At 54.5% G+C, this 27431-nt stretch overlaps 1 protein-coding gene across 3 annotated transcripts in view; it reads right to left on the bottom strand.

Annotated features, from left to right (window-relative positions):
- Positions 1-646: 646 nt before the first annotated feature.
- Positions 647-27431, bottom strand: part of SUFU (SUFU negative regulator of hedgehog signaling) — a 129691-nt gene continuing 102906 nt past the window's right edge. For 2 of the 3 annotated variants that reach the window (XM_047762194.1, XM_047762196.1), the window contains exons 9-12: positions 18056-18190; positions 16142-16280; positions 6226-6294; positions 647-3804 (exon numbers count right to left, since the gene is read on the bottom strand). In XM_047762194.1, the coding sequence (XP_047618150.1) occupies positions 3715-3804; positions 6226-6294; positions 16142-16280; positions 18056-18190 (433 nt within the window). In that variant the 3' untranslated portion in view covers positions 647-3714. Of the gene's footprint in view, positions 3805-6225; positions 6295-9967; positions 10251-16141; positions 16281-18055; positions 18191-27431 lie in introns of those variants that run through there. The other variant, XM_047762195.1, reaches the window with a different exon arrangement.

The following is a 27431-nucleotide window of genomic DNA, read 5'->3' as shown; positions in this document are numbered from 1 at the left end:
TCCCTTCTAGCAGTAGGCTCCGTTTTGCCACACCAGGCCCTGGAGAGACAGGAGTTGGGTGATCTACCTGCCTCCTCACCCAGACCAGGCCCAGAGAAGTTGATAGGAAGGGCAGGCTGGTCTGTGTCCCCCAGTGTGCTGGTCCTGAGGCTGCCCCTCCATCTACCCCCCCGCCATGGAGTAGAAGGCTGATTTACAGGTCTGGTGAGGGGAGTTCTGTCTCTGGCTCTAGCTGAAAGGGGCGTAAGAACTACAAACTGGACAGGAGAAGGCCCACCTTCCCAAGGGAAAAGGACTTGTGTGGCGAGAGGAGGGTAGGAGAGTAATGAAGCAGAAGAGAGGGCCTTTACCCACCCACTCATCCCCCCAGACCACGTTCCACCTCTGACCTCCTTGACCTTAGAGGAATCCAAGACCAGCGAAAGAGAGCCTGTCCCTGCAAAGTCATTTCTGCATGACTAGAGAGTCACCGGCTGCGTGATCCTGCTTCCTTGGCAACCCCTCCACTCCCAACACCAGTCTTCGAGGTCTTTCCACCTCCTGGCTTCTTCTAAGTGGCTGAGTCCTACCCACCCCCTCTGCCAGGGCCCCAGGCTTTCAGCTCCCCTACTCCAGGCAGCCCCAAAGGAGCACAAGACCCAGGCACTTCTGCAAATATGTTTAATGCACTTAGATTACACAGAGGAAGAGGGGACAAGAAAGAAACGACATCTAAGTGAGTCACCCAAAAATTCTTACAAAAGTCCCAGGCTGGCTGCAGCCCCCAGGAACCGAGTCACCATTGACATTAGAAACTAATATAAAATTTTACAAAAGTCTGCTCATTGCAGCATTCAGGTACTTGTACAAAAGGAGGGCTCTTTCTACAGGGCTCCTGACTTATAACAGGGACCCAAGGACCTCACCTGGCAGAGGACCCGGAAGCCAGAGAGGAAAGACAGCCAGATAAAAAAATACAGTCCAGGGAATTCTCTCCTGGTCTGCCCCACAGGGGCACTGACCTTCAGGTTTTTCCCTGCTCTCCACTCAGTCTTAAAACCCAATCCCCAGACCCTGTGTTTACTTTTAAAAACGTGCAAGCCCTTTAGACTCTCCCCACAGGCTTCCCAATCCCTGCCATGAAGCCTCGCCTTTGGAAGAGGAAGAGAAGTGCACAAGAGGCACCAGCTCCCCAGCCAGACCTGAGACCTGCGTGAGCTTCCCCACCCGCACACAGTGGCTGCGGGGTCTGTGGTCCTTCTGCAGCCCCCACTGGACCCGAGGAGCTACGGGTGTCTGCCTTGTGTAGCAGGCAGACGGTGTGGGGAGCCCCTTCCTCTGAGAAGCTTGGGCCACAAGGGATGTGGAGGGAGGGGGTAGGACGGGGCAGGTCTCAAGGAAGCCTTAGGAAGAGGCAGATTTAGGCAGGGAGGCTTCTTACCTCCTCAACTCACTCTGAGGTCAGGGCTCCCAAAAAGTTACAGGGAGGGAAAGAAGGGGTCCATTCAGTGTGCACCTTTCATGTGCCAGGTGCCGTGCTGGGCCTGCCCCGCGGTCAGCCTTCCTTCACCCTGGGGAGGGTCCCTTGCTGAGGGGGCTCCCTTGCCGAGAAACCTCTGGAAGGCACCACTGCCCAAGGGAGAGGAGTGCTGGGCAGAGATGGCTGAGGCTTGCCTCTCCCGCAGAGCCAGCGCAATGTAGGAAAAGGAGTGAAGGCTGGTTCCAGCTGGACCTTGGTGGCTCCCAGCACTGGGGTGGGGGTGGGGGGGCAGGAAGAGGCCACAGGCTCATTGTCCCAGGGCTCACCTGCTTCCCTACTGCCTCCATACTGATGTCAAAGCTTAGCTAGAAGATACTCTTCTCCCCCCTGGGCCAAACCAGGCAGGTAGAGGCAGGGCCCCAGAAAGAAAGAGCCTGTGGGTAAGCAGGTCAGGATGGCAAGGAAAGGAGGCAAGCCACTGGCACTTCTCAGCCATGAAGCGTCTGAAGACAAGAGCTTTGTAGGCAGGGATGTGGTGGTGGGTGAAGGCCAGGAAATGTCCTTCTGGAAAAGTCCTCGGAGCAGAAGGCATAGCTGCTGCCAACATCAGGTCCAGAGGGTCTTCTGCCTTCGCTGTGTGTAGGTGGGGGCGTGTCTCCCAAATGCCAAGCTGATTTGACTTGAAGCTCTTAGTCTGATGGAGTTAACCAGGTAGCCCTGAGGGTGTGTGCAGAGTTCAATTCTTGATCCCTGGAGCACCTGCCAGGGCCACTACCCTCATGGCCCTTGGAGGCAGCCCTCTGGTTGGATCGCTCAATGGAGATGTCCTGCCCCCTATGGGCCTGCTTGGCACTCCTGGTGGTGGGTCCTGGCAAGCGCAGGGCATGGTCCTGTGTGGTCCCAGACAGACAAAAGGATTTGCTTTGGAAAGGCCTGAAGGGGGAGCTCATAATAGAAGTGGAGGTAAGAGGGCATGAAAAGGACTTGTTGATTCCACGTCAAAAACGGGAGACAACTCAAGAGGAACCCCGGAACCACGGGCTGGAGATAGGTTGGCTATGAGACAGGAAGAGGATGAGATCTGCGGTAGCGGGTGAGAGGCCAGGATGCAGGAATGGAGACAGGACGAGGGGCAGAGTGATGGATGAAGAATGAATGGATGCAGGGAGGTTGGCAGGGCGGACAGGGCAGTGCTGGCAAACCCAAAGTGAAAGACATGTTGAGAGGTTGAGTTTTCGGTTTTTAATAAGCCAGAGTCCTATAGCCTAAAGGCCTGAGGCCCAGGGGAAGGAAATGGGACAGGAGTGGTCCAAGAGCTGGAGCCCCGGGCCCTGAGCAGCAGGTGGGGATGGTCTGTGAGGTGTGGGCTTCGCCCTTCCTCAGCCGACCTGGTTGGCTGGAAAATGCCTGGAAGATGAGGTTGGGGTCATCGGAGCCCTGATGATCCTTGACCTTTGTGGGTGCCCCGTCCACCTGGGAACCAGCAGCAGCCCTTCCTGGCCGAAGCTACACTGGGCTCAAGGCTGCATGGAGGCACGTGAAGCCGGCTCCTCTGAGGCCCTGGATTGGCAGGCGAACACCGGCACCTTCTCTGGCAGAAGGCGGCAGCTCCGGGGGACACGGCCCCAGGCCCTTGTCTGGGAGAATGAGAAAGTTCATCTGGAAATAAAGTTCTGTTTAAAAAACACTATATACACGGCTTCTGGACATCTTTGACGAGCAATAAGATACCATCCGGTTTCTACAAAATAAAATAAGGAGGGAGAAAACCAAACACGATCGAAGGAATCGTTCTGCGGCCAGAGGAGCTGGACTACCAAAGGCTGCGCAGAGCTGCGCCGGCCAGTGCAGGCCCAGGGCCACTCCACCTCGCTCCCGCTGGCCTGTGTGGCGGAGGGTAGGTGAGAATGAGGCCCGTCTCCCCCTGGGGGCACATCGGAGGTCCAGAGGCAAACGGCACACCAGAACCTGTGGCAGCGGTGGGAGGGGAAAGTTGGCACTGGGCCGCGTGTGGCCCCAGTGGGCCAGGGCCTGGTCACCTGGCTTGGCCGGCTGCAGGGTGAGGCTCCTGAGCTGCCGGTGAGGTGGGGCTGCGGCCTGTGCGTGGCATCCCAGCGGGCTGCGCGTGTGGTGGCCGCGCAGTCATCCTCACACTTGTCCTTTCTTTGTGGGCGTCTCGTCTAGGCAGTTGTCACACTGGAAGTCAGCGGGGAGCAGCCGGGCTCTCCCTTGGCCCCTGCAGGGCCCAGCCCAGGCTAGTGCAGTGGACTGTCGAAGACCACGTCGGGGAGGATGGAGACTTTGAGCTTCTTCTCGGGCCAGCTGTACTCTTTGGGAAGCTTGAACTGTGGAGAGGGTAACAAGCACAGAGCCAGGGTATATACATGGTTAGCCGGAGCCACCGCCTTCTTCCCGGAGTGCCCAGAGAAAGGCCAGGACCCTCCCCCAGGCCCTGTCCCCTGGGTGCTGGGGGCAAGACAGGCAGCTGGTTGCCCGGCTTCAGCCACAAAATGCTAGACCCAGGTGGGTGGCTGGGGTCACACCGCTGGAGTTCCGTGACCCCTCCTCTCCCCTGGCCCTGAGAATAATTAACAGGGCTTGGAGGAGGTATGTTTTCTAACTCTTTCTTGACTGGGCTGACCTCCCTCCAGCTCACTTCCTTGGTTCTGCCTCTGGCCACAAGCATGTCAGGAATCTGCTCCCTGAGGCCCTGGGGCTGGAGGAGGGGGGTGCGGCGGAGGGTGCAGATGCTATAGGGAAGTGGCTTGAGGTCTGGAACTCTTCGGCCTTGTCCCTGCCATGGCTTCTCTTTCCGAGGCTGGTGGGGAAGAATGCTGGAACTTGCCCTCTGTAGCATTTGCCAAAGGCTCCCAAGGCAAGGTGGCCCTGGCTCAGCCTCAGCGGGAGCGGAGCGGAAGAGCAGGGCTAGTGTGGCTGGAGGCGCTGTCTCGGGCCTGGAGAGAGCGGACCCCTGGTCCACTCCCACTTGTTCCTCCTCCCAGGCTTCCCAGCCTGACAGCGGCCCCAGTCCTGGCCAAAGAGCCCCAGGTCTTCCTACCAGACCCCCTGGAGTCACCGATTTGCCTACAGTTTTGTTTCCTAGGCTTCTGGTGAGGGTGGTGGAAGAGGCTGACCTATCTTAGGCCCTGTGTGTGCCAGGGCCCTGCCTGTGTCTGCACACAGCTCAGAGGTGTTCACTGATTTGGGAGCAGGGTCTGCCTTTGAAGACTCCCACTGCCCCCTGGGCTGGGCAGGAAGTCCCATCAGGCTGGAAAGGAGGGGAGGGAAGGGCAGGGCCCTCTGCCTGCCTGGAGCTGGGGCTGGAAGTGGACGGGCCTGGCACTTCCTGGCTGGCTCCCTCTCCCTCCCTCTGATGGGGGACTGTCCAAGCTGGGACCAAAGTGGAGAGTGGGGCAGGGTGTGGGGACAGCCTCTGGAGAGGAAAAAAAAAAGTCATTTTTAGTGACCTACTTTCCTAAGCTCCTCCTGGCTCCTGTACGTCCTGCCTGGACTCCCCCACCCCCCACCCCCTCAACACCCGAGCTGAAAGCAACAGTCTGGCTCGGCGCCATCCCTGTGCGACATGGCCTCTCCGGAAGCACTTCTGGGCAGCTGCCTCTGATCTGACTGAATGGGAGCTGGGCCTCAGGGACCGGTGACTTGTGGGGGTTGACTGGCTGGCACAGACTGGGTGCTTGGTGACTTGTGAATGTCTAAGTGAGTTCATTTATCAAGCCACATCCCAGACGAGACAGAAGACACTCTCCCAGCGGGGTGACCTCAGGCTCTGGGGAGTCCTGTCCACCTGGAGACCTGGGCGGGCCAGTCCTGCTCTGCCCACTGTCCTCTGCCCGTGGATGTCCGTCGGAGGCCTCTGCGTCCTGGCTGACGCGGCCCTGGAAGCCCTGGCACCTGGGCGCTCCAGCCCTGGCTGAAAGCTGGCTCCCGCCCGGCCTCCCTCTGGCTTGAGAGCCAGGCCCCTGGGAGGTGAAGGAGCGCTCCCCCAGCACATTTCCTGGCAGAAAGGGCGAGGGAAGGGTCTGTCGCTGCCCCCGGGGCCCCGGGAGGGCCCAGAAGAGCACTCCTGAGGGAGGCCAGCTGGCTAATGTTCCATGAACCCATCAGCAGGGGACCGAGGCCAGGAAGGCTCGGACCCGACGGCCAGGGTGCTGCTTGGTAGGAGCTGGGGGAGGGGAAGGGACTTTCCAGGATGAGGTAAGTCCCCGTAAATGAGGATGCCGGGAACCAGGAAGAAAAACAAAGGGGATTATGGGCTCCAGGCCTGTACCCGAGAGGAGCAGCCGGGGAAAGCACAGGCCTCCACCTGGCCGCCAGCTCTGGGCTCGGGCGGGAAGCTCAGGGCCGCAGAAGGGACGAAGGAGAGCAGCCCCCCTGGGTGGCCTGAGGCAAGAGCAGGAGTCCCTCGCTGCCCACCAGCATGTGGAATGTTCTCTGGCAGCAGGCATGGGTTTTCTGTTCAGATCCTGCCAGGGAACAGCAGGGGCTGGAGAGAGAACTCTGTACGAGCCTGAAGGGCCTGGCTGCCTCGTCCATGAGGTTCTCAGGAGCTGGCGATTCACACACTTTGGGGCTGGGGCAGGGGGTGGTTCAAGGAAGAGAAATTAAGCCATTTAATATCCCCGAGGTCTCCTTTCCAGCCTATCTCCACACGTCAGAGAGAGAGAGACAGACAGACAGACACAGACACACACACACATGGTTCCTGGAGACTGGAACCCGCTGTCAGAGAGAATCAAACAGCTTACTTCCTCTGGAGAAGTCAAATCTTCTAAGTCCTCCAACATTTTCTCTACAAACTCTTCAGTCAATAGAATCTGGGAAGAAGGCACAAGACAGGCTTTTGTTACTATTTTTTAACATATGGTCTTTTTGCCAATTGCCATGCTATGGACTTTTCTTCCGGCCGTGGAGGAGACATGAGCCCACTGCGATCTGTTCTCCTGCGACAGAGGGAATGTGCCTAAGGCCCCTCCCTGCCCTGCCCCCACCTCCCACCACCACCTGCCTACAATACGGGGGAAGAGCAGAGAAGGAAGGACATCAGAGGACAATGGGGAGTAAGGTGGGGACATCTGGGGAGATGGCCAGGCTGGTCCCAGAAGGGACATGAGAATGGGTGGGGAAAACCCCCGATTTTGGCAGTTCAGGTTTCCTGCATGTCGAAGTACAGGTAGGGGGACAGAAAAGCTGAGGGGCAGAGGAAGCAATTCTAATGTCCTCCTTGCCCAGTCAGGCTCTTGTGTTCCCCCAGCCTGACTTGGTAGGACAAAAGGAACCTGTTTGGATTTGGAATACAAGCCTTGTCTGGAATCTAGAAATGCCCAGGAAGGTACATTCAAGAATATCTGAGCAGTTCCCGTCATGGCGCAGTGGAAACGAATCTGACTAGGAACCATGAGGTTGCAGGTTCAATCCCTGGCCTCGCTCAGTGGGATCTGGCATTGCTGTGGCTGTGGTGTAGGTCAGCAGGTGTAGCTCCAATCCAACCCCTCGCCTGGGAACCTCCATATGCCCCAGATGAGGCCCTAAAAAGCAAAAAAAAAAAAAAAATCTGAGCGGCAGAATTTGGAGACCATGTACCAATGTCTCTGACTTTACAGCAGGGAAAGGGACCCTCGGTGCCCATTTCCATCAGTACTGTCTGCCTCCTCTCAGGCCGGAGGCTTCTAAACCCCCGCCCTTCCAGCCCCATTCAGTCACTGAGTTCAAGAGTTCCTTTAAGAAACCTCTTGGAGTTCCCTGGTGGTGCAGTGGGTTAAGGATCTGGCATTATTACTGTTGGGGCACGGGTTTGATCCCTGTCCTGGGAACTCCTGTATAATGTGGGTGCAGATCTGCCCCTCCCCCACAAAAAAAAGAAAAGAAACCTCTTCTCCAGGGCACCTCCTAGCTGTCCGCTTTGCTGCTCTTGGCCGGTGCCTTGTGGCTTCACGCTTTGATGTTGAGGACAGCCCGGCCCCACTATTCAACAGGCACAAACACCACCCTCACTCCCTAAAGCAGTTTTCGGTCCCTAGGAATGTTCAAGGGCACCCTGGGCTTCCTCGACCTAGTGCCTCATCTTCCCAAGTGGCTCTGCCCTGGGCCCTGGCTGGGGATGTCTCGCCTCTTCCCAATCTGACCCCTTCTTCTTCCCCTCTTCCTCCTGAGCTGGTCCTGACTTCTGCCCCCACCCCCAGGCTGTGGCTCGCCCTGCCTGTGTTTTGCTTTCTCTGGCAGCCTGTGAATGCCTGGGGGTGGGGGAGGGGGCACAGAGGAAGAGAAACAAGGGGGGTGAAGGCCAAGGTGAGGGGCTCCTCTGAGGAAAACTCCCCTGTGAGAAGGAAGGGGATCCAGAACTTGAGAAAACACCCATCAGGTTTCCCCTGGGGGTTGTTCACGCTGAAAGAACAGAAGTTTCAACATTTGCAAGAGTCAGCTTGTGAGATAAAGTGAAATGGCAGAGAAAGGACGGCGAGCAAGCAGGATCACCAGGGGCCTCACGGGATGGACAGCTCTAAAGGAAGGAAGTTGCTGGGTGGAGGTGTGAGCAGGAAAGGAGAAACTACCCCAGGTAAGCAGATAAAACAGCAGCGCACCAGGCACTGTGCTAGCTGCTCGCCTGTCTCCTTCTGGATGAGGAAACTGAGGCACAGATGGCTTCTGTGATTTGCCTAATGTCACATGGCTTGTGACAAGCAGCCGAGACAAGGTGAGTCCTGGTCTTGTCTGGACTCTAAAGTCAGTGCCCAGGAACTCCCTTTGTGGAACCATGAGGATGCGGGTTCGATCCCTGGCCTCGCTCAGCGGGTTAAGGATCCGGTGTTGCTGTGAGCTATGGTGTGGGTCACAGATGTGGCTCAGATCCTGCATTGCTGTGCCTGTGGCCTAGGCTGGCAGCTGTAGCTCCAATTTGACCCCTAGCCTGGGAACCTCCACATGCTGTCAGTTCAGCCCTAAAAAGCAAAAAAAAAAAAAAAAAAAAAAAGTTAGTGCCCCAAGTACAGCTTCCGAATCCTCAGGTCTTACCGTCATGACATTTGCTCATTTTCTGATTCTTCCAGTCATCTGCCCATCAGTCTGCTGGACTCCACAGTCATTCCCTGGGTGCCTCTGCTAGGCCTGGCCCTCGGTGGAGGCCCCAGGACACAGGCATAAAGGCAGTCCATGCCCCCACCTGGACCAGCACCCCCACCCCCCAGCTGACAGAGAGCCAAAGGACACCTCCCTTCCAGGCTGCAAGCCCACAGTCAGGGACAAAACAGCTCCAGCCACTGGCCAATGTCTCCTCACCAAAGTTTCTGCCTGAGGAGCTCGGGCTTCAAGTGAAGACTGAGACTGGGTTTAGACGGGCAAAGCTGGTCGGGAGAACCGCCCCCCCCATGCCCCCTCCCACCTCCCTCCCAGTCCCCCAAGGCTGGACGGCTGACTCCTCTCACAGACTTCTATGACCCTTTCCCAAAGCTGCTTGGATCCTCCCACAGCTGGAGCCCTTACGCCTCCTGCTCTCAGTCCAGGGTTTTCCCTGCCACCCCCTCCCCACCCCCAAAGCCCAGAGTGTCTCTACCAGTTATCACCAGTCTGCTTGAGTAGTACAAAAGTCACATTCACATTTTTGGCATTTCCGGGGCTTGTTGCCATCTCTGCAAATGCTAGCACAAACACAAGCATACCTAAAACCCAATTATATTACAAGGGCTCCAGTCCGGGCCAGGCTGGGCTGATTTCTAACCCACAAATAATGTGGAGGGAGGAAACTTCTGCCAGAGAGGGAAATAGGTCTGGGGCTGTAACCAGTGCCAGGGGGGAGACAGGGTAGGGGGAGAGTTCCCAGGGATGGTGGCCATGCAGTCAGCTCCAAAGAGCTGGAGAAACGGGAAAGGTAACCCCGCCAACACTGAGTTCAGTCCTAGAAGAGGCCTGGGATTGGTGGTGGAGAGAGGCCGAGTTAGGGTGGCTTTTGATAGGTCAACTACCAAGTCTGTGTGTGTGTGTGTGAACTCATTTTTTTTTGTCTTTTGTCTTTTTTTTTTTGTCTTTTTGTCTGTTGTTGTTGTTGCTATTTCTTGGGCCGCTCCCACGGCATATGGAGATTCCCAGGCTAGGGGTTGAATCGGAGCTGTAGCCACCGGCCTACGCCAGAGCCACAGCAACGCGGGATCCGAGCCGCATCTGCAACCTACACCACAGCTCACGGCAACGCCAGATCGTCAACCCACTGAGCAAGGGCAGGGACCGAACCCGCAACCTCATGGTTCCTAGTCGGATTCGTTAACCACTGCGCCACGACGGGAACTCCATGGACTCATTTTATACTCAGTTGAGAGAGGGGATGGCAGGACCAAAAAAGGGGACAAACCCTAGATACTCCTCAATTTTCACTTTTGGTGACATGCTGCTTCCTGCTGGAAACTTCACATTATTTTAAAAGAATCAAATGGGGAAAATTATACATGAGATCTGCATGATATTAAGGGTGACATTCCCTGCAAAGAAACACGACAGACTGTCATAGCTCCAGGCACCTAATTTAATTTCCTTTGGGAGTTAAACCTTAGAAGCCTGGATTGAACAAACAGGCCCTGTTCTTTGTATATTTCAGACCTGGAGCTGAGAATGTTAACAGATCTTATCAACAGGACACTGGAGATAGACAGCTCTGATGGAGCAGCTCCTGGACGCTCTCACGAGGAACAGACTCGCCGTTGTGATGCAACTGTGGGAAAAGCCTGTGCAATTCTGGGGCTTGGGGCTCTTGAAGCTCCCTGGGTCCCCATGGAGCAGCCTGGCTCTGCCACAAATGATAAGAGGAAGAGTTATGAGAATGATAGCAGTAATGATAACAGTGCCAAGAGCAGAAGCAGTGGCTCCTTCGTGTGCAGGCCCTGGGCCAAGGGCTTTATCAGCATCTGTCACTGGATCCTCAGGGCAGTCCTGCAAGGGAGGTAACCATCACCCTCATTTTGCAGATGAGCAAGTTCTGAGAGGAGTCAAGTCTGAACGATGGAAGAAGAGTGACCCCACCTGTGGTAGAGGGTGCTCTTTTCCTGTCTGGGGAAGGGTCCCCAGTGCTAGGAGCCTTGCAGAGTCAGAGCCGGCTCCTCTCTCTGCTCTCATGGGGGAGGTGAAGGGGACACGGGCTTCGACCGATGGCCTGAAAAACCAGCGCTCCCACCCCCAACCGGCCACACATCTCTTGGCCACCTGCTCAGTTCAAGAGGGCTGGAAGCCTGGGTATCACAGACATGCAGCTGCTCAAAAACAAACAAACAAACAAACAAACAAAAAAAAACCCCAGGTTGACCAACTGGAAAGGAAGGCAAACCATGCCCCCAAAGGGTTTCTAAATGGGGGCAGAAAGATAAATTTCTAGGTCAGCTTTGGCGAATGTGCACGTGAGGCGACAGTTACTCTAGCCCAGAAAATAGCAATAGAAATAATAATAATAATGAAAACGAAAATAACACTCACCAATGACTGTACTCACCAAGAGCTAGGCATTAAAATGCTTAGGTCCATGCACAAATAGCCCTTACAGGAGAAGACTCTAGTGAGGGGGAAGCCCTACCCAACCAATGTGAGCCGCAACCCCCCAGGGACGATGCTGAAAATCTGAAGATGCGAGGTCCCATCCAGACCTTCTGAATTTGAGCAGCCTAGGCAAAGCCAAGGCATCTGCATTTTTAGAAGGTACCTCCTCCCCCCTGGAGATCATGGTGGGGGGAGCACTGGGGAAGTGCTTAGATTCACAGGGGAAGGAGGTTTGGGCCCAGGTTTAACCAACAGAAGTGAGTTGGTGGCTGCAGCTCCACCCCCATCTAACTGGTGGAGCCCTGGGGGGAGCAGTGGCTCCCTGCCCCCACTCCCCACTCCACCTTTGGGCACTGATGGGCTTGGAACGCAGGCCAGCAGCTTACTCCAAAGTGCTCACGCCCAGTGCGTTAGGACAGCCTGGCTGGTCGGTGAAGAGGGAGGATTGTCAACAATCTCCCAATTCCCCAGGCCCCAGCAAGTTCCAGAAGGAACCTGAAAAGTGATCTTTCATCCGTGCCTGCCCCGGGCAGCCTGGCAGGCAGGGGCCCAGCTGCTGCAGATCTGATTCAAATGTCTGTGGTCAATGATATTTCTGAGTCTGCAAACAGCCCTGACAATGCCCACTCGTTCCCCTCAGTACGACAATCCACACTTTGTCTGGGGCCTTGTTTGCGCTTCGTGTTAGCATGTTGTTCTTGCTTCCCAACAAGCCAACAAATTTGGCTTTCTCTTTCCCTCCCTTTCCTTCTCTCAGGGAAGGAAATGTGTTGTGCTACAGGGTAGGGCCTGCCAAGGAGCTGCTCTGGCACCCACGATGGCAGCGGAGGAGGCAGGGACAGGAACTGGTCCAGTCTGCACCCCCCTACCCCAACAGGCCAGACAAAAGCCAGAAAACAGCCCAGAGGACACCCCCGGGCTCAGGGGCAGAGGTGTGTGTGGCAGGTACGCAGCAGTGGCGGCACAGAGGCCTCACGCACTTCCTGTTCTCAGTGGGTGGTGAGAAGTCGGCTGGGGTGGCCAGGAGCAGGCTCAGACTCCTCTTGCTCTGGCTGTTGGCTGCGGAGGGCACAGCGGGCCAGCACGGTCTCCTCCCGAAAGGGAGGGTGCTGGCCTCCCCCAGACACAGTGCTGGGATTTAAGCCCTAATGGATGTACCCTGGACAATGGGGTCCCTGTGACAGTCCGAGCGAAGGTCTCCAGGGAGAAGAGGCTGTGGCCAGGTTCACCCGTGGGAGGAGGAACAGCAGAGGGATGGAAGAGGAGCTGCTCAGGGCCCAGGCTAGGGCTCACCAAGTGTCTTCCACACATGTCCCAATGGGTATACAGGGACAGGAGAAGGTAGGGGCTTATCCACCGGGCAGCGGTGAGGCAGCCACTGGGCTGGAAGAATCCAGCAGTGATTCCCCAAACCTGGCTTGGAGGAGTGAAGCCCTCTTAAACCCCTGCTGGGCATCCTCTCCCAAGCCCGGGGCCTCCCATCACGCCTGGTAGGGAATGGCTGGGAATGGGGGCCGCCTGGGTGAGCTGTCAGACACCACACAGCTGAGAAAGCATTGCAGGACTTAAAAAAAAAGTCTCATATTTGGTGATGTGACCCCTATGTGACCTCTGGGGCCGACTTCTCCCCCTTCAGATAAACCTTGGCTGGGGACGGATGAACGACTCAGCTCTGGGCCAGGCTCCCGCTCAGCGACTAACAGCCCGGCGTTGACAGACTCAAGGGAGAGAGGCAAGTTAAAGCCACCACCGGGAGGAGGCATGCTGGCAGAAGTGTGCCGGAGAAGACGCAGGCAGGCCTCTCCCGGTCTGAGGGCCTCCCCCCACACACAAAATTCTGGAGTTGGCCGCCGACAGGCTTTACCATCTCAGCAAAGATGAAAACTACCAATGGCAGGGCAAATGCAGAAGGCAGGTGCCGACCTCGGGGAAACTGAAAAGCTTGAGGAATTGGAGCAGGATTCCTGCCTCTCCAGCTCCTCCAGGAAGCAGGGGGATCCACTGCACAACCCCAGGGCTGCAGATGGCCCTGCATCTCTGTGTGCTGGGGCCTTGGCCTTCCTGGGGCTGGAGAGATGGGGGAGGGGGAGAGCAGGGCATGGGGCGGGGGTGGGGTCGGGGGTGGTGCAGATGCAGGCCCAGGAGTAGGTGGGTGTGGAGGCCTGTCTGGGGCCACTCCACATGCTCCGGAAGGGGCCCAGATTCCCTCACCTTCTGCCTTTTTCTCTCAGGCTCTCTTTTGTCACTCTTTTCCCATGTGGGGTGTCTCTGCCATGCCATTTCCCCAAGAGATAACAGGCCTGGGCTGGAGGCCAGAACAAGGTGCCAAGGCTGGGGGTGAGGGCTTCCAAGGCTGCTGAAGGCTGATGCAAGAAAGTCATCCTAGCTCCTCCCGATTCATCTGGGACCGACAGGGAGTGTTCAAGCAGCAGCCAAGAGAACAGAAGTCTGGGGCTCTTTAGTCATGGGGCTGCTGCATTCAGCTCTTTCTGAGGCTCTGCCTCCAGCAGGCCTGTGCCCACAGGGGCCAGAGAGACACCCTAGGTCCCAGAAGCATGAGTAAGAGATTCCTGCGGGGGTGAAGGCAGGCCTCTCTGTTGGGGTCTCCCTTTGGAGGAGCCCAGGGGCCTTCCTGGCCCAGTGGAGGGGGCCCAGGCCTCCAGGAGGTCCTCAGAGTCCAGGGAGACAGGCGGCCCCAGAGGGAGACTTAGAGGCCCACGGTAATTACAAGCCCAGGTTCCCACAAGCGAGGGAGCTGACTGTGACCACAGCGGCAAGACCCTAAAGAGGAAGGCGGGCTGGCAGGCAGATGCAGAAAGGGCTGACTGCTCTGGGGGCGGGGTGGGGAGAGGGCCGGTGGTGTGGGTGGTGGCTCCACAGCTGAGGACCTGCAGGGCTGGGGCCAGGGGCGGAGGGTTTCCCAGGGCTCCTTGGAAAGGGCCTGAGAAACCCCTTGGTGAGTAAGGGTGCATGCTTGGGGAGCGGGGCCCCAGCCAGCCTTCCCGGGAGCTCCCCCGGGAGCTGGCCCCTGTGGTGGACCACACTAATGAGCCCATAACACAGGCCTTTGATTAAGCAGCTCCCAGCACAGCAACTTTATTGAAACATGCCGAGGCCAGCGGCTGGTTCCCACCGCTCCCGGTTCCCCGGGCAACAGGGCCCAGGAGGGGACCGTGTGCTTGGAGTCAGCGGGGCAGGCGAGTGTGCTCAAGCTCACCGAGGGGCTGCCAGGGAGGTGAGGGGGAGCAGAGCTGGGATGAACACCGGCAGCCAGCGGAGAAGGGGCTTGGGAATCGGGGTTGGGTCTGGACCTTTGGGCGGGGAGGGGGTGGGGGCTCTGAGGGGCCATATGACAACTGCTGAGTCCTCTGGGGGCTGAGATCCCCAGGCTGCTGAGAACTGGAGACCTGATCTCCCTGGCCCTCAGGACAGGAAGCCCTTCCAAGGAGGACTGCGGGGCCCCAAGCACAGGTTCGGAACAGAGCATGTGAAACGCAACTGGGTGGAATTTCTCGTCAAGCATGAGGAGACTCGAGTCCCTGCTTTCCCAAGAAAACGTGCTTGAACCTTCATTACACGCAAATGCTATCTGAGAACACTTTTGCTGAGACCTATCGGCCCCCTGTCACCTGCGGATGATGACCTGTGACCTCTCAGGGGCTGGGGTCCCCTGCCTCGTCCCCACCCCCCACTCCCTCCCAGCTCCACCCAGGCAGCAGGCCTCCTCCCTCCCTGCCCTCTACAGAGGGCCTGGTGGCCTGGGACACACCGGGGGTGCGGTGGGGGGAGGGCCTTTCCGCTTGTCCTGGGCTAATTTCAAATGTTATACTTCAGAGCTTTTGCTACAGTAACTACCAACACCACATGGACAGAAATCTAATGTTACCAAGTGGGACTTTTAAAATGTATTTATAACTTTATGGTTCAAAGTAATTTTGTTATGAAACAATGTAATAACAACAGTGGAAAAAGGCAAGATAATTTATGGAACACAATATCCCTAAAGCACCAGCTTCCATTTCTACCTCGGCTCAGTCTGGGGACTGTGGTTGGTGTCCTCCGCTTGCTGTTTGTTTTAATTAAGGGTTAGCATTTTGGTGGGGAGGGGGTGGGGGGAGCTGGCCTGAGGAGGAGAAATTCAGCTGCAAGCTCACACACACACACACACACACACACACACACACACACACTAAAAGCACACTTACATTAATGGTATATACATTTCATAGACACCCCTGCGCCCCAGACCCGGCTAAACCCACAGAACCGGCTTCATTCCCTTCCTCTCTGCTGTAATCCCCATACCCACCCCTATCCCCACCATACACCACAAACAAGGCAGGGTCACCTTTTGGATTGAGGTCAGCTTCCCTTTTTCCATATTCCTGAGAGAGGCAAGGTAGCGTGTTCCTCCCCCCACACCCCCCCAAACAAACAAAAGAGGATGCTGTTCCATTCCTCCATCTGGGAGTGGGCTGCACCAGGCCGAGTACCAGTTAGAGACCTGGGGCAGGGAGGGGGGCTGCAAGGAGGCCTGTGGCTCTCAGGGCCCAGGACCCCGCTTGCAATGGCTTGAGCTGTGCTCCAGCCAGAAAAGCAAAGGAGAGACAAAGTGTTCCGGAAAAGCCAGTGGGTTTCTGCACAGAGAAGCTGGGTGTCCGTGAGAAGCACCGGTGGACCCTAGGTGAGGGCGAAGGGGGAGGCGCCGTCTGCTGAGGGCTGCCCGTCTCAGCCCTAGGGCCAGGTCCAGATGCCCACTGGCTAGGAATTCTGGTGGGACTTCCAGAAAACAGTAGAGAGTGGCTTGCACACTTCCTCTCATCCTGCTTCACCACCCCCACCCCCCCCCACCTTGGTTTACCCAGGCTGCAGAAAGTCTCACATCCCTCAAACTGGAATTTCCATGGCCAACAGAATTATCAAGGGCCAGGGCTCGGAGAGTTGTCGTTTGTGTCTCAGGGGACAGGGGGAGAGGCCAGGAAGTGCTCCTGGAGCTGGTGAGACAGGCGGCAGCATTTGCACTCCACACGGCATCGCACAACCGGCCTCTCAGGAACGGAGCCGCCAAGAGCTGCCAAGGCAGGGGAGGGAGGGGGTGGGCACAGGAGGAACCATGGAAAGGGGTGGGGAGAAGAAAAAGAGCCTTCTCACTTGTAACCAGGGTCCATGAGCTGCATAAGGGTGCTCCTCAGTGGCAAAGGCGCCTTCTACTCCCGTGGAGACAAAGGTGATGGCCATGTCACCTGTGATACTTTTATACGTAAAGTGCCGTCCGTGCAGGAGCCTGCCCCTGGGGTGGGAACATGGAGTCAGTGAGAGCAGGCCCAGCCAGGCTCGGGCACTGGGGGGGCTCTGCTCCCTGGCCAGCGTGCCTGGCAAATGCCCCTGACTGCCCCTTGCCCACTCACAGGGCAGTGGAACCAAACACGTTCCCCTCAACACCTCCCAAAGAAAAGCCTCTCCCGACTTCTCTACTGTCACCTTCCAAAGTGCGCTAAGCTAGTGGACACTGGAGCAGGGTTCGAAGGGTCTGCGAGCCGAGTGGAGCCCACCTCCTTCATGTCCTGGCGAGGAAACCGAGGCCAGAGAGGCCAGTTAGTCATGGGCCCAAGGCCAGGCCCAGAGCTAAGAGGGGGCTCGTGCCCCCCTTTGTTTGGAGGGTGGGGGTGAAGAAGCATCTACAGAAATTTCCTACACCCCCGGATGAAGGCAAAGTGCCTCCCCAGCACAACTCCTGGGTCTGGGGCAGAATCTTCCACCTGCTTCTGGACACACACCCCCAACCCTGAGATTTAAATGGCTAGCACTAAGGCCCTATCTTTAAAAAAAAAAAGCTGAAGCCAAGTGGGGTCACTGCAAGGGAGCCATGAGAAGTTACTGTTAATCCCCAGTCTGGAAACACACCTGGGGAAGGGCAGGCAGGACAACCAGAGGGGCAGAGATGCTAGTCAGCAAAGGAGGCAAAACCTGCTTTTTGCTTTCTCAGGCCACCTCAGATTAACCCTTTGCCGGTCTAAAGGCCTTGAACGTGGGCCAGAGAGAGAGCTGGGGAGGAAATGGTTGGGGTCCTGGCAGGGGGTAGGGAGCCTGGCTAGCCCCTGATCACTCTGACTGCTTGCTCTCTCTGGCCTACTGTGAAAGGCTGGTTACTACCCAAATTTCTTTCTCAGGCTCTGGGGACAGCAGGGAGGGGCCAAACCAGTGCCACCCCTCTCTTGTCACTGTCATCTGAGTTCACAGTTGTTCTTGCTGCTTCTCTTGCTATAAAAGTAAGGATGGAAGTTCCCGTCATGGTGCAGCAGAAACGAATCCAACTAGGAACCATGAGGTTGTGGGTTCAATCCCTGGCCTCACTCAGTGGATTAAGGATCCGGCATTGCTGTGGCTGTGGTGTAAGCTGGCGCTACAGCTCTGATTAGACCCCTAGCCTGGGAACCTCCATATGCTACGGGTGCGGCCCTAAAAAGCAAAAAAAAAAAAAAAAAAAAAGTGAGGGTGGAATCCCTGAGGGCTGTGGACAAAGCCAGCTGTAACAGGTTCAGCCCAACACAGCATCCCCAGGCAGAAAGCTGAATTCTGGCCACAGGGCTGGGTCTCTGGCTCAGCAGACAGCAGCAGAAGGGACACAGCTGGACTTTTTGGTCCCTCAAGGAGTCTGCTGTGCTGGCCACGGGGTTTGGAAAACTGAGTGTTTTGCACGGAAAAGCAGCAAGCAGGAGAAAAGAGCGCCCCACTGTCTGGAACCCGGCCCTGCTACCCCAGTGGTACTGGAGACGTTGCCACCTCGGACTCTGGGCTGGTGGGATGGCAGGGTGTCTGAGACCCTCTAGTCACTGACGCTTCCTAAGGCAACAGGGCTGGGCAACACTCCTCTGAGAAAGGAGAGTTCTTCAGCCCAGCAGGGGCTACTGGGGGGCTCAGGGTCCACAGGCTCCCTCACAGGCCCAAGATGGAATGGCCTGACTAGCTCTTCTTCCTCCCTGGGCCCCAGACTCCACCTCAGTGTGGGGGACAAGCACAGGCCTGGTGGCTCCTTGGCGCCAAGCTGTATGCTGTGGGGCTCACCTCAGGCAAAGAGGAATGAGGGCTCCCGACTCCTGGTTGAATTTCAGATGTACACTCTCGAGCTGCCGTGTGCGGATCAGCTCATGGGGAATAATGGCCGTGGAGCTGTCGCTTTCCAGGCTGTCTTTGCGGCTCCTGAGAAGCAAGCACAGGCACAGGTTCAGCACCAGGTGAAAACCTCAGGGAGGAGCAAGACGGGAGGCTCTTGGGCTGGGCTCCTGAGTAACGTCCATGGTCATTAATTCTAACAATAGCAACAGCCACCGTTCACTCACCTGCCAGGTGCCCCCCACCGTGCTGAGTGAGGCAGCTCTCACTGATCACTCCTCATGGCGCCCCCATGAGGTGGACACTATTATTGTAGCCCTTTTACAGATAAGGAGCCCAGGATCAGAGAGGGGAAGGAACCTATCCAGGTTGCAGAGCGGAGACGGTGGAGCTGCTATTTGGTTGCAGGAAGATCTGATTCTGAAGCCTCATCTTTGGCCAACACGCTATACAAAAGCTCATGTCAGGAGTTCCTGCTGTGGTCCAGTTGGAAATGAGTATCCATGAGGTTGTGGGTTCAATCCCTGGCCTTGCCCACTGGTTGAGGATCTGGTGTTGCTGTGAGCTGTGGTGTAGGTCACAGATACGTCTCGGATCTGGTGTTACTGTGGCTGTGGCATAGGCTGGCGGCTACAGCTCTGATTCGACCCCTAGCCTGGGAACTTCCATATATCGTGGGTGTGGGCCCTCTTCCAAAAAAGTAAAAGTTCATGTCACAGTGACTTTCTCTTCCCTAAGACGGCCTCAGGGGCTTCTGGGAGCCCTTCTACCCCTGCCCTGGCACCTCAGTCCCCAAGTTCTCCAAGGCTGAACGCGTGGCTCTGAAAGCTTCCTCCCAGCTGTCCCCGAGAAGGCTGCGACATCAGAGCAGGCACAAGGCTTGGATTCTGCTGGTGGCCAGGAGCTGCCGTGACATACCCTTCATCCTGCAGGACATGACACAGTCCTCATCCAGGGGTGGAAACTGGGCTCTCAGGAGTCAGATCAGTGAGCCTGGCTGGGCAGCAGGACCGGGCTGCCACCCTGCTGGGCTTCGCGGGGGCCCCAGGAGCCCTGTACCAGATTCCTCCTGACTGTGGTCCCAGCCACAGCGAACTCTCACTGCTGCCTCATGCTCCCTCCCATCCTGCTTCCCACCCACAGATTGCTTCACAGCTGGGCCACGGGGCCCCTTTGCAATCTAAGATTGGCTCTCTCGAATTCAGCTGCCCCACTAACAACCTCTCAAATCTGCCTGGGCCAGAAATGAGGGTTACCCACTGATCTCATTCAAAAGGCCGGATCCTGGTTTGGGCTGTGAATCTCAGAACAATTCCCCAAGTGTCCATCAAAATACTGGGTGAGAAGCTCTCGTTATTTATCATTCAAGCAGCAGGAGCCACCCAGGATGTCTGGGCTCCGCAGTCGCACAGTCCGTGGGGGCCCAATCTCCTTACACACTGGGGGGGCTCTGGGGCCTGTGGCCCATGAGGCATCCAAAATGCAGAGCACCTCCCCGGAGGGAGGATGTGAGGGCAGCAGGTGTGATGGAGGTGACATCAGACAGCACGGGGCCCTGCAGAGACAGGGGCCTGCAGAGACAGGGGCCTGCAGAGACAGGGGCTTATAAAACCCCCAAAGTGACAGGGTCATTCCCACAAGCTGGGAGGATCCACCCCCCAGATGTGACTGCCCTTTCTCAAGGTGGTCCCTTCCCCTGCTTTCCTAAAGCCAACTCTGCAACTGCCCTTTGCCCTGGCGTCTCCTTTGACAAACCCTTTCATAAGACCTGTGGAGGAGGCAAACACGCTGGCCAAGAGGATCATGGAATTTCAGGGCTGGAAGGGAGCTCTGGGGTTGTTTAATCTGCCTCTTTCCTTGACAAAGGAGCGCTGGCAATGCGGCCAAGGCCACAGAGCTGGGTTGCGGCAGGCCTGGGTGGGGGCCTCAGACCTCTGACCAGCTCTCCTCCCCTTTCACCCTGGCCTCTCCACCTCCCTTCTGAGGGGGGGAACCCCAACACCACCTCTCAGAGGGTGCCCTCGGGGCTCAGATAAGAGCAGAACTCAGGAAGGACAGCAGGCAGACTCTCTGGCGAGCCCTTGCTCTGCTCCAGGGTAAGGAGTCCAGATTCACTGGCGAGTCCTCACCGCAAGTGCCTCAGGTAGGTTCTTCTACGGTTAACTCTTCTTGTGCCGTGAGGGAACCTCAGCTCAGAGAGGGGAGGTGACAAGCTTACAGTCACAGAGCGAGTCTAAGAGGAAGAGCCAGGGCGCGAGTCTCACTATCACTTCCCTGTGCCACCGCTGAGACATGCCACCACCACCGGGCTCCCGAAAGGCCTGGCTGCCAGGTAGGGCCTCTGAGCCTGCGAAGCTGGCGGGCTCCTCTGGCACGGGCAAAAATGCTGCTGAATAGCGGCTGGGGGTGGGGCTGGGAGAACAGAATCAACAGCACACAGGGCTAGAGACGTCTCAAGCTGGAGGGAAAAATAAATTGTTGAAAGTCAGCTAAAGTCACCTTGGTAACTGCTACAACACACTCACCCGGAACGAGGACATCAAACCCAAGTGCAAACAGCTTTAAAGAAATGGAAAAGAACTTAATCATCTGAAGAATTAATGTGACAAGTGCCCACATTTACACCTCCCACCAACCTTCAATCATTTGAAAACGTACTTTAATCTTTTAAGAGAAAAAAAAAAAATTGCAAAATGCTAGATCTGCAGTCCTGGAGCTTGGGTATTTCCGGCATGCTGCTTCAATGGAAACGCGGCTGCTCCACACACACAGGAGCCCAGCTTTTTGCTGATTTGTTTTTTCTGGACATCGATGCAGAAGCATGAATTATTTGTGTGGGCTGGGTGAGGTATTAAATCTGCAGCCGACACAGGTTTGCAATGTTTTGCATGGTTGTCAGCTTAATCTTAGTCATAAAAAAATAAGTAGTGTGCTCGCCAGCGTGGCCTAATTTTTCAGCTGGGCTGTTTTCTCCCCGAGTTCCTTGCAGAGGGGAAAGGCTGAGCTTCAGGGCTGGAAGGGAGAAGGGCTCCCAGGGAAGCATGCCGGCCCGCACCCACTGGGGGCTGCTGGGGAGACGAGGCCCGGGGATCAAGGATGCTCTGGAGGGCGGAACAGCTAATATAGATTTGAGGTTCGAGTCCAAGATGACCTTGGGCAAATAACCTTTATCTGAGTTTCACGCTCCTCTTGATGGGAGGAATGACATTGAAGGATTAAGTGAGCTGGCCCAGGTGAAGCAGGTAACAGTGCTGGAGAGGCAGTAGGTGTTCTAAATGTCGGTGGGATGCAGTAACAGGATGTTAGCTGGCTGCCTCTAGAAGTCTATCCGTTCCCTGTGCAGAAATGTTGACAGCTTAACAGAGACTTATTTGCCTTTATCCTGGGCTCAGAATCCAACTGCCTCTGGCCAAGTCGCTTGTTCTGGGCAAAGGTCCTTGCCCTGGGTTTGGTAGAGGGGCCTTCTGAGATGGGGCCTGAAGGGCCCAGACTCCCTGAGCAGACCCTGTGGGCCCTGGTTAACCGCTGGTGCTCTGGGAAGGCCCAACTACAGGCCAACAAAACCCCTTGAGGCCTTTGTTTTACTGAGGGACGTGCTGGCAGGGCTGCCTTCCTGCGCAATGAGCACAATCGGCCTTCCTGTAATTCTCATCTGCTGGTCCTCAAGTCTCCCAGAAGTAGTTTAATCCATCCTCCATGACAGCCTTTTAAATCCCCAAGGCTGCTCCCAGAGCCCAACAAGAGTTTCTCTTTTCCAGTATTTGTGGCCCCAACTTGCAACTACATTCTTAAGATAAGGCTCTGAAATCTTCCATCCAGCCAAGTCACTCTCCCTTGGATTCACTCTAGCTTGTCAAAGCCAGAATGTCATGTCTGGTAGTAAAGTGTCATGTGTGGAAATAAATACAATATGTGGTCTAACCAGCACAGATCACAGAGGGACTGTGAGCTTTCTTGTTTGGGATACTTTATTTCCATTAAAACTGTCATCGGATTGTCTATTCTTTGTAACCTCATCATACCACCAACTCATACTGCACTCCCTGTCAGCAAAATCTCCCCCTGGCTTTCTCCCATGGGCTGAGCTTAGCACCCTTCTCCCCCACCTGGCATGTAACCTGGATGATTTGGTGCTTAGAACAGAGCTCTCTGCATTATCTGGCTGGAGCTCCAAGCAGTCCAGATATGGCTGAAACCTGACCCTGACACCCATCACACTGGCATTCCCCCACCCTGCCCCCTGACTTCACATCGTGGACAAAACCAATAAACTAGCCATCAATGTTCTCATTCCAGGCTCTGATGGAACAGTGAAAAGGACAGGGCCAGGCAGACAGCAGACAGACTGACATCATTACTCTTTGCCTATGCTTATCCAACCGATTATGAATCAACCCAACCATCCCATCACTGAGCCCCTCACCCTCCTGGATGCTCTGTAGACATTTCTCTCTCCTGCCAACAATGACGTCAGAAGACACCCTCAAAGTGTCTTGCTAACCCCCACCTATATAAGGCCTACAGCGCTTCCTTTGCCTACCAAGTAGAAATAGGTCAAGGGTTTCTAAAAAGGCAGTGTGGATGGTCTGGCCAGCCTGACTCTTGGTGAATCCATGCTGACTCTCAGGGCTCACTGTTTCTCCTCCCAGAGTGTTCACAGCCTACTCGCTGAATAATCTAGTCCAGGATTTTCCCTGTGAGTTGACACCAAACTCACTGGTCTAGAGAGATCAAGATGCTTTTTTTTTTTTTTTTGAGTGCTTTCAGTCTGCCAGCATCTCTCTCCCATTCCCTTAAAGATAACCGATAGCAGCTTCACAAATCTCATCTGCCAGTTCGACTGGTATTCTGGGGTGCAATACCTGTGCACCAGGCGATCTGAAATCAGGGCTTTGATCCTCTTGTCAATGCCTGCGTGACTCATTCTTTTTGAGATGGAAGCCTAACAGACTTGACTAAATTTTTGCTGCCTCTCTGCCTCTGATTAACGTTACTCTGTCCAAACAATGGGGCCTAGGTTTTCTTCTTGTTCCAAACAGAAGTACAAAAAATAAAGTCCTTTTTGCTGATCAGAGCACTTCCTTGCAAGACTCAAGTTCTTCTTGAATTTCAGCTTTTCTTGACCTTGTTCCTTAAAGTCTGGGTTCTTATAACATACTTCTCCTTCCACCTTTTGTTCACATTCTTCAAGTTATATACATTCTGAGTTACATAAAGAATTCTCTGCACGTCTATACTGCTCCCTACAGGTACCACATCTCCTTTTAGTTTTTAGGGAACTATCGGCACTAATAATATTAAGAGGTACCTTTTTTTTTTTTTTTTTGGCTTTTTGGCTTTTTGCCTTTTCTAGGGCCGCTCCCACAGCATATGGAGGTTCTCAGGCTAGGGGTCTAATTGGAGCTGTAGCCACTGGCCTACACCAGAGCCATAGCAACATGGGATCCCAGCCGCGTCTGCGAACTACACCACAGCTCACAGCAACGCTGGATCTTTAACTCACTGAGCAAGGCCAGGGACCGAACCCGCAACCTCATGGTTCCTAGTTGGATTCGTTAACCACTGCGCCACAAAGGGAACTCCAAGAGGTACCTTTTATTGAGTACAGACTCTGACGCCAGGTCCTATGCTAAACCCTTAGGACTTTGTTTCTTTCATTTCTGTAACAACCCTATAAACAGGAATTGTGTTTCCCATTTTACAGATGAAGAAACTGAAACTTGGGTTTTTAGATAACTAGCCCAAAGTCACACAATGGGCAAATAAAGGGCTGAGACAAAAACCCCAGTGATGCCAGTGAAAATGTAACCACAGTATTTCTCCTTAAGAGTCTCCCCATGCTTTTGAGTGGTCTTTCCTCCTGGGGTTTCAAGGCCATGAAGATGCATCAATTTTTTTTCCCCTGAATTCTTAAAGGAACTGCTTCCTAGAAGCCATGGCAGGGCTTCCCAAAGGGAATTTGATGAAATTTTAAGAGAAGCTTCTAGAAAAGAAGGTCTGGCAAAGGCTGGATGTCACACACTGTGTCTTAGATTAGAGATTCACAAAATGTTGGCATTTTGAAGACTCTGAGGAGGACAACAGAGGGCAAAAAGCCAGTTTCACTTTGTGTAAGCCAATACCTTACAACGGTAGCCACAGGAAGCTCTTTTCACTTAATCCCCGACAAACCTCCCTAAAGGGGTGTGGGGACCCTCCCTTTGGAGACTACTGGCCAGAAAGTGCATGGACGGGCCCTAGGGTTTTCCTGCCCAAGCACTCTTTCCAAGGCCTTGTTGCTCCTCCTCCATCAGCCTCCTTGCTGGTCAGAGTCAGGTGTATACCTGAGTGCCCCCATCACTCCCTTCACTCTGTGACACACACACAAAGCTCACCTCAGCTCTCAGCCTGATGCCCAGGAAGCGGAAGTTCCTCTGCATGGCCAAGGCTCACCTTGGTGCCAATTTTGTCATTTTTACCTGGAATGTGCCATCCTTCCTTTTCACTGTGCAGGGAAAGCTGTAACACAGTTTCTTTTTTTTTCGTTTTGCTTTTTAGGGCTGCACCCGCGGCATATGGAGGTTCCCAGGCTAGGGGTCCAATTGGAGCTACAGCTGCCGGCCTACACCACAGCCACAGCAAAGTGGGATCCGAGCCATGTCTGCGACCTACACCACAGCTCATGGCAACAATGGATCCTTAACCCACTGAGCGAGGCCAGGGATCGAACCCACATCCTCATGGATCCTAGTCGAACTCATTAACCGCTGAGCCACTAAGGGAACTCCCTGGCCTCTCCTTTTTTTAAGTTTAAAGAATCAAATAGTTCTATAAGGTTCACTGCAATAGCAAGTAGTCTTCCCATTCCCCACTCCTCAGAGACAACCACTCTCATCTGTTAGCTGATTCTTCTAGTATTTTCCACAATACCTCTAATATACTTTATTTCAACTTCCTGGTATTCCCTTTTCAGGCTTTACCTATATCCCCTATGTATTTATTTCCTTTATACATTTATTTATTTATTTGCTCTTTTAGGGCTGCACCCTCAGCATACAGAGGTTCCCAGGCTAGGGGTCTAATTGGAGCTACAGCTGCCGGCCTACACCACAGCCACAGCAATGCAGGATCTGAGCCGTGTCTGCGACCTACACCACAGCTCACGGCAATGCCGGATCTTTAACCCACTGAGCAAGGGCAGGAATCGAACCCGAAACCTCATGGTTCCTAGTCGGATTCGTTTCCTCTGCGCCACAACAGGAATGCCACATTTGTTTATTTGTTTATTTATTTATTGACTTCCTGCTACAGAAGATGAGCTTCTAGCACCCCTTCCATTCCATCCTTCTCCCTGCCCCATACTGCAAGTTTGTTTGCATCAGTATTATGTTATTATTCTATACTAATGCTATGTATAGTTAAGCCATGTAATGTACTATGATTATATTCCCTTTCTAGCGTATTTTTTTTTTGTCTTTTTTAGGGCCATACCTTCGGCACATGGAGTTTCCCAGGCCAGGGGGCGAATCCGGCAGCCACAGCAACTCAGGATCCAAGCCGACTCTGCGACCTACACCACAGCTCACGGCAAAGCCAGATCCTTAACCCACTGAGTAAGGCCAGGGATCGAACCCACAACCTATGGCTCCTAGTCAGGTTCGTTAACCACTGCGCCACGATGGGAACTTCCCCTTTCTAGTGTAATTTCTATTTTCCTTGCATTTAATAACTGTTTTGCTTTTCTACGTGTTTATCACCAATCCTAAACTACCAATGGCCTAAGGTTCTCCTAAGACTTTCAAATACATCAAATACTCATCAACCTGATCTTCTTCAAGACATTTCTCCCGAGGAGCCTTCCAAACCACTCCAGTCCAAACTGTCTGCCTTCTGTTCTTGCTGCATAGCTGTTGTCATGGGATAATCCCTCACCTTCACGCTGGCGATCCCCCCTGCCTCTTCTCACGCTGGATCCCATTTCCTGCTCCCTGTATGTCTTCCTTAATCGTTTCTAAGGAGCACGTCGTGTAGCAGCTTTCACTTTATTTTTTAGTATGCTTCCCTCTGACCTGCCACCCTCAGTGGTCTTCAGGCAAACTAAAATGTCAGCTTTACTCTTGTGCACTGGTATGGAGACATTCAAGGCCCTCTTGCCAGTTATTTTTTCCTCTGAATTGGCAGGCACCTCCTCCTTTATCTCTTTTACTGGCAGACCCAGTGGTGTAGAGGCCTAGCTCTGGATTCAAATAACACAAGGTTCAAATTTTGGCTCTAGGAGTTCCTGCTGTGGGTCATCAGCTGGTTACGAGCCGGCTAGTATCCACGAGGACTCGGGTTCAATCCCTGGCCTTGCTCAGTGGGTTAAGGATCCGGTGTTGCTGTGAGCTGTGGCACAGGTTGCAGGTGTGGCTCAGATCCTGTGTTGCTGTGGCTGTGGCGCAGGCCGGTGGCTACAGCTCTGATTAGACCCCTAGCCTGGGAACTTCCATATGCCGTGGGTGTGGCCCTAAAAAGACCAAAAAAAAAAAAAAAAATTGGCTCTGAATTTTTTTTTTTTTTTTTGTCTGCAACTTATACCACAGTTCACGGCAATGTCAGATCCTTAACCCACTGACTGGGGCCAAGGATGGAACCCACATCCTCATGGATACTAGTCGGGTTTGTTACTGCTGAGCTGCAATGGGAACTCGGGCTCTGAATCTTATTCATCTTGCCTCATTGACCCAAGGAAGTTATACAATCTGTCTAAGCCTCCATGTTCTATTTTGTAAAATGGTGACAAAAGTAGCCCACAACATAGGGCCTGGCTTGGCACACAGAAATACTTAATAAACTGCCTGCTTGGCCACAAGAACCTGTCCAGCCCAGGAGTCTTCCTGTATTGGGAGCACAGAGGGGTGGTTTATGGGATGGCTCAGAGGCAGACCTCAATAATTCAGCAATTGATCTACAGCTCTTTCTTTCTTTTTTTAACTGCCTGTCTACATAACACATTCTATAATTACACATCCCACTGTCTAAGGTGAGTTTTTACATATCCTAACAGCCGTCTCCTTCCAGTATCAAGATAGACTCCGGATTTCTAGAACTGCACAGCTTACAGTGCATGCCCCTGTTCACCCCACCCACGCTTTACGGACTGACAGGACCGTCTCCATGTTTCCTCTCCATCTTGGTCTCTACAGATTGAAAAATCTTAACTTTTCCATTCCAGCCTGAGGGTGTTGGTCGCATTCTATCAATGGCAGCAAGTGTGGAAAGGAGAGGCGTCCAACCACCGAGACTTCTTTTAGCCACAATCCCAGTCCTGTGACAGCGATGACGTCCACACTGGCCACACGACTTGGGG

The sequence above is a fragment of the Phacochoerus africanus genome, chromosome 15 (genome assembly GCF_016906955.1).
Source record: "Phacochoerus africanus isolate WHEZ1 chromosome 15, ROS_Pafr_v1, whole genome shotgun sequence".
NCBI lineage: Eukaryota > Metazoa > Chordata > Mammalia > Artiodactyla > Suidae > Phacochoerus > Phacochoerus africanus.
This window is presented reverse-complemented; position numbering and strand designations above follow the sequence as displayed.